Genomic DNA, 6747 nt, shown 5'->3' with positions numbered 1-6747 from the left:
GGCTTTCTCAACAATTGGGTTTTTACGGGGTCGGGGTGTTAGCCCAACGCCCAACCCTCCTCCTTTATCCGGGCTTGGGACCGGCAGGGAGACTTATCCATAACAAGTCCCCCAGGCGGAGTTATTTTACATATATATTGTATATAAAGATGTGAAGAGAGAAAAAAGAGAGAATGTGTAACAAAAGTATGTCATTTATTATTTTTATACAAATACAATATAAACGTCATTTATATACTTCTTTATTCTTAAATATGTTCGACTTGGTCTAGTATAAGAATGTCTGAAATTAAAAAATGAATAAAAATCAGTTGAAGTGAAAGATACAGAGATACTGAACATGTGGTATTCACAAATACGTATTGCAGTCTTGTATAATATATAAAAAGTGCTCTCAACTCATAAATATAATTAATTATATTTTTATTAATATAATTTTATTAATAGATAATAAAAAAGAAAATATTCTGAAATAAAACTCTATAAAAATTATTAAAAATAGTGTGTTTAACATATATATTGACGTAAATATGCTAACTTCGATAGAAAATATAAAATATTATCGATGTGAATACTTCGTTACGTTTTCACGAACTGAAAGTTCATGTTTCTATTTACTTGATCGAGATTAATCTTCATCCAAACACATTTATATTACTCATAAGAAATTTTTCCATATATAAATTCATGAATTTCTTGTATCTTATCGTGTTTTCAACATTTAAACAGTCTCTGAAGAGTCATTGCATATGAATTTGGACAATGGCATAAAAATAACGTATAAACGTATACATTAAACTGATAAAACATACAAAATAGTGATTAAAAATTCATTAATCGAGATATTTACGCGTTATAATTTGTGCCACTGTCTATAAACCGGTATTAATCATTTGATGCAATGGGCTTATCACAACACATATTGAATGATGCTCTTATCGAGCAAACAATTGACTGCAATGCATCGTTAAATACGTGTCTTGGAATGTCCAGATGGTTTTACGTCGAACAGCTTCCTAACGAAATATACTTGGACCATAGTCGTCAACGTAATAACAAGCACCTGGGCGACTGACCAAGTCTGTACGTACGAGTTGTTGTCCACCAGCAGGTTTAAATCCCTGGCCTCTCTACCCCTGCTCCAATGTTGAGTTTGGAGCATCTCGTTGATATTTTTCTCTACATTCACGATTGTATTCTGAAAGAGAAATAAATAATAATTATAATAATGATTTAATAATACAATATATAGTTATGTAACATATTTTATATATTAGTAATTATATATTATATATATCAGTATTGTATATTACAATATGTATATGTTATATATATAATATATATTATTAATGTGTAATTTAATTTGTTTATCAAAACAATATACTTTTTATATTTGTAATTGCAACGCCTACAGAGAAGCTTACGTGACACACATACCGTAAAGTTCTCGACGGAAAGATTCAGTTCTTCTAATTCCTGTGTATATTTCTGCCACTTGTCGTATCTGTGACAACAATGAATGAGATAAAATATAATGGATGTTTTAACAATTCTCTCTGATACAGCATATATTTTTGTGAAATTAATCATAAGAGTCTCACCTGATCACCGTGATGTACAGATTGACTAATTTCGCAGCAAATCTTGAAAACTGATTATCGATACACACGCTGTAATAACCACCGTTCGACGATTGATCCTGATAATCAGCGTTGGCACGCCATTGATAAGGATAAACTATAACTCCTTCTGGATTTCTTACTGCAAAACCAGCTTTCCCATCCCCACCACGCAGAACCTATAATCAAAACAAGCTACTTGAATCGGTGTAATGTTGACGTATCAACATATCAGTTATTATTTTCTATTCTAACATTTGTAATATGTTTTTCTTTGCAGTTCATTTGCTCTGTTATTAAAGCCTTTAAACAACTTTTGATAATAATTCTTAAAAGATCTTGTTGATATTGCAATCATATAAAATTATTCTTTACATACAATCAAGATTATCAATTCCCGGGTCCTACATTACAAAATTACAGACTATATCCTCTGGGAAATGGGTGAGCAGGTGTCACCATTTTTTACAGCAAGATAAACGATCGTGAAGTTCGCAAACGTATGCGACCAGCATGAACTGTCAGAGCAAAGCGCTCAAGTTGCGTGCTCTTTCGAATCGTGCCGGAAAAAGATGTCCCGAAAGAAAGTTGTCTCCAACTCCACGTAACCATATGGTCAACCGAGGGAGTCGTATATCCCAATAATACACTGATGCTGAATTTCTCATCGCCCGAAATGGCTCGCTCTAGGACTCGACGGATATCTGGGCGACGGTACCTGGAAACTGACGTAGAACGTCGCGCCCGGGTTCACATATTGGAAGTAACAGTCCTCCTTGCCGGCGTCAATGTGCACCTTGTAGTCCATCGCGACCGCGGGCAGGTCCTCGTAAGAGAAACCGTCGGCCGATCGCGCGATCAGGATCAGAATCAGGGAGAGCACGCCGAATAGCACGCTGCCGAGCTGCACGAGGAGGGACATTGCAGCGGCATATAAGCATCACGTCGGCGACAGCCACCGATCACCGAGATCACCGCGGGGACCCGCTCAACGGAACAGACCACGCGTAAACTCTGGAGGATCGAGGGATCGGATTAATTCAGATTAATTCCATCAGGAAGCAGAACAGAGCGGTATGCGCATTGCGCATGTGTAACGCACGTCATCGACCACGTGACCGATCACAATAGACTCGTGCTCCGATTCCTGATTCCTCCGAATGCTCCGATGTTGCTCACAGCTCACATATAGCTTCTTGGAGATCATATACAACAGGCAACTCCACGTCAAATCTTTTTACATCATTTAAATTTACGAAACGACAGATTCTGCTCAGTTTCTGCAGTCAATCTGCCATTGTATTAATATAATTTCGATAGAATGCCAGCAGAAATATAACAGAATTTTATCAGCAGATTCTGTTATATATTTCTGCTAGCATTCCATCGACAATTTGCAGACACTTTCGAAATTTGTTCTCGGCAGATTTGGCTATCAGTGTCGGTATAATATCATAACTCAAAGCGCACGCTGAAGCAATAAAAAAGGCTTGCTACGTCTATTATGTAGACCGGATCTTAACGGATCGCGTACGGGAAAGCGTCGTTTAGGATCGCCCGCGAGCGAATCGCTTGACGACATTGGCGTAACGTACGGAATTGCGGATGTCATTGCGATTTCGGCGGAAATAGCCGGCGCGTCACGGTGCTTACGCGCGTCGCATAATAATCGCGCATCCAAAGATTGCCAATCGGGACGGAAGAAAGCCGGCAGCCGGCGGCGGTCGGTATATTTAGCGTTTCGAAGTCGCAGATTTCACGGGACACGCGACCGTCGGCGTAGAGCATGCTGCGCGCTCGTGCGTCTCCGCCGTCTCCCTACCACGCGGTCCACGCGCCTGAACCACTCGCGCTCGCCGATTATGCAATTGACCCGCAATATTTCGCGATCGCGGCTCCGATGTCGTTTGCGAATGAGGAGAGTCGCGCATTGTTGATCGCGCGTGTGTATGCGCGTAACGCGCGACGGTGAACACGTGTTGAGACCCACGGATCCATCGGTGCGGACGGAACGACACATCGGTGCGCGTGTGCGCGCGTATATATGTACTTGATCCCTGCTTTTTGTTGCAAAAGTCACTTATCATTGTCCGACACGGGAATAATTCTTCTTTCGCGGAAGAGAAAAAAAACATCTTATGATAGTTAAAGTGATTTTACATCCTTAATACAGCACATTATCTAATCGTATTTACTCAATCTTTGCCTCCCTGTGTGTATATTCTTTTTTTACCAGCTTACTTTATTTATATCTTTATCAGTTTGATATTGCTTTCAGATTGGAGCTGGATGTTAGTTGCAGAAGATAATTGCTGGGTGACAAACCGTGAGTGTCAATGAAATCTCTTTTAAAGGAGTGAATTGAGACAAATGTATTAATTAATGTATTTTCTATTATTTTGCAGAGAATGGCAGGTGCCGTATATGTGATAGGACTTTTGCTGTTGGGAGGAGCAGCAGCTTGGACCACTGACATTATACCTGATATAACTGTACATATGAATCAAGTAATATCAGTGCCGTTCAGCATACATAATGTCAGTTCGCCCAATCCACAAGCATGGACTGTTAGCGCAGATCATCATATTGCAATACCGAGTTACCAAGTGACAAAGTTAAACAAAAATTCTTTCAACGGTGTTTTAAATATCACTGGCGTATTCCTTGGTAGGACGAAATTAACGTTTACTCTGGCAGAAACGACGGTAAGTGCTAAGTGAAACACTCAATTTTGTTGCAATGTCTTTAAGAATAACTAAGGGTTTCCCTTTTTTGTAGGATATTTTTTCAGAAAACAGTCAGGAAGTGTCTCTTATTACCGTAACACGAGAGGAACGCACAATAGACTCTATATTTACTGCCAGTGTAGCAATACTTGTATCCATCTTGTATATTAATTTTGGCTGTGCCATGGATTGGAGTATGTGCCGCGATACATTAAGAAGACCGATAGGTCCAGCCATAGGTTTCTTCTGCCAGTTTCTGATCATGCCATTGGTAAATCTCCTTATCCGTAAACATACTAGATGCAATATACAGGGTATCTAATAATAGGTGTAAAAAGTCCTTTACCGTTTTGCGATTTTCACGACCAAGATCTGCACCGATCAGTAAAGGACTTTCCTATTCAGTTTAACCTCCTTGACCTGACTTGTGGTCAGTGTTACACCTATTATTAGTCACCTTGTATAGATATTGTACTTTGTATTTCGCACGCTTTTTTGTCAATCAGATTTCTGGTGATCCTCATTTTATGTTGTTTCCAGTTAAGTTTTCTCATTGGACATCTTTTATTTCCTGATCGTCCTGAACTGCAAATAGGCATGTTCTTCACAGGAATAAGTCCAAGCGGTGGCGCTTCCAACATGTGGACACTGCTACTTGATGGCAATCTAAATCTTTCAATCACCATGACCACTATATGTACCATTGCTGCATTTGGTAAGTAAAATATATGACATGAAAACATTTCTTGTATAATATTCCATAAAATGTTGTTACTCTTCATAGGAATGATGCCATTTTGGGTCTTTACGTTGGGCAGATATATTTTCGCACAGGGAGAAATTGCAGTTCCCTATCGTCACATCGGCACTTTCGTGGTCGGTCTCATAATTCCACTGGCCATAGGATTTTTCATTCAAAAAAAGTTTCCAAGGGTATCGAAGATATTAGTCCGAATAATGAAACCTTTCTCTGTGGTCTTAATTTTATTCATCATTATATTCGCTATCATGACTAATCTATATATATTCAAATTGTTTTCGTGGGAGGTAAGTCCATATCTTTCTTAGAAATCCATGAGAGACATAAGAATGTAATTTTATTTTTTTTTTAATCTCAGATTATAATTGCGGGAATGAGTCTACCTTGGTTGGGCTTTACGTTTGGCTTTATAATAGCGTATATCTGCAAACAATCTCAAGCTGATATACGGGCGATTGCTATTGAAACTGGCATTCAAAACACGGGCGTGGCCATCTTTTTGTTACGATTTACATTGAAGCCACCCTCTGACGACCTAACTACTGGTGAGTCTATACGAATATACATATATGTGTATTACCTTAATCGTCTAACAAAATGTTTTCTTTTTTAGTGGTTCCTGTAGCTACTGCGATGATGACGCCAGTACCATTAACAATTCTATTTATAATAAAATTGATTTATCGATACAGACAGAAAACAAAAGCAAAAGTAACATTAGATCCTGTTCCGTCATTAGAAAAGCTCCAACAAACGGATATTTCTACCATCACACAGTTAAATGAATCTAGATTGATTGATCGTGCACACACAGAATAATGGGTGCGTTCAACAGAACAAATCGTTTAGTAGCAATTGAACGTCATTAATTCTTAATTTTTTAATTCTTACTTTTTAGAACCAACAAATCAACGTAGAATGTTGATAAGACAACTCAGCAGTTCTGTTGAACGCGGCTAATGATATCTTGGATCTGCATTAATGACATATAAGGAAGAACTATATATATTTTTTATATATTTCATATATTAATGTTAAAAATCTAAATTTTAGTAAGGATAGGATGGTTGTGGATCATATCATATAATTATATATAAAAATGTCTATGTCTACCGTTACTGTCGAACAATACTGTTGCAACAGCACTGTTGTTGAGATTGTTGAGATGTATTTTTTACGCCGATGATACTTATTAATTATAATAGTAATTCGATTTATTTAGATACAGCGAGAAACGGTTGTTAGCGAACAAAAATATTTGTTAAATATTTTATAAGTATTGAAAATCTCGTCTGCATTTATATATTTTATTTTTTAATGCGGAAAAAATTAAAAAATTGTACTTTTCTAAGCTTATCTTTTATTACCTGACTGAATACCTGATGGAAGACTAGTTTTAAAGGCAGAATTTGTATAGAAGCGAAAGTTTTAATTCAAAATACACCGTTAAACGTGTAAATTTCAACGAAAACAGATTCAGAAAATATATCTCTTTCGTTGGGGTGGAGAGAAATCTATTTCAAAAGTTCGCGCCCGTCGCCATCAGCGCCATCATCTGACAAGCTGAATATAGCAACGTTTACTCGGCCAGTGTGTGCAAGTGTGTGTGACAAGTTAGAAAATCCCTCGCGCCAATGGGCGC

At 37.8% G+C, this 6747-nt stretch overlaps 2 protein-coding genes across 10 annotated transcripts; one reads left to right on the top strand and one right to left on the bottom strand.

The window, feature by feature from the left end:
* Positions 1 to 176: 176 nt before the first annotated feature.
* Positions 177 to 2688, bottom strand: LOC139781327 (transmembrane emp24 domain-containing protein 1). Its single transcript, XM_071720196.1, has 4 exons — positions 2338 to 2688; positions 1602 to 1798; positions 1438 to 1504; positions 177 to 1198 (listed from the first exon to the last, which is right to left on the bottom strand). Exons 1-4 carry the CDS (start codon positions 2539 to 2541, stop codon positions 968 to 970), a joined length of 699 nt encoding a protein of 232 aa, XP_071576297.1. The 5' UTR covers positions 2542 to 2688; the 3' UTR covers positions 177 to 967.
* Positions 2689 to 3250: 562 nt separating this feature from the next.
* LOC139781326 (ileal sodium/bile acid cotransporter-like) lies at positions 3251 to 6456 on the top strand. 9 transcript variants are annotated; one of them, XM_071720195.1, is made up of 9 exons: positions 3251 to 3342; positions 3898 to 3945; positions 4025 to 4324; positions 4398 to 4616; positions 4886 to 5060; positions 5130 to 5392; positions 5464 to 5650; positions 5719 to 5927; positions 6004 to 6456. In XM_071720195.1, exons 3-8 carry the CDS (start codon positions 4028 to 4030, stop codon positions 5922 to 5924), a joined length of 1347 nt encoding a protein of 448 aa, XP_071576296.1. In that variant the 5' UTR covers positions 3251 to 3342; positions 3898 to 3945; positions 4025 to 4027; the 3' UTR covers positions 5925 to 5927; positions 6004 to 6456. The 9 variants fall into 9 exon arrangements, with proteins under 9 accessions (XP_071576296.1, XP_071576294.1, XP_071576290.1 ...); XM_071720193.1 differs by lacking the exon at positions 3251 to 3342 and adding an exon at positions 3432 to 3641; XM_071720189.1 differs by lacking the exon at positions 3251 to 3342 and adding an exon at positions 3432 to 3665.
* Positions 6457 to 6747: the final 291 nt, after the last annotated feature.

Source organism: Temnothorax nylanderi, unplaced genomic scaffold (assembly GCF_030848795.1).
Source record: "Temnothorax nylanderi isolate EJ_2023f unplaced genomic scaffold, tnyl_v1.0 TNYL_tig0329_pilon, whole genome shotgun sequence".
Taxonomy (NCBI): Eukaryota; Metazoa; Arthropoda; class Insecta; order Hymenoptera; family Formicidae; genus Temnothorax; species Temnothorax nylanderi.
The sequence above is the reverse complement of the archived record's forward strand: the minus strand, read 5'-3'. Positions and strand labels throughout refer to the sequence as shown.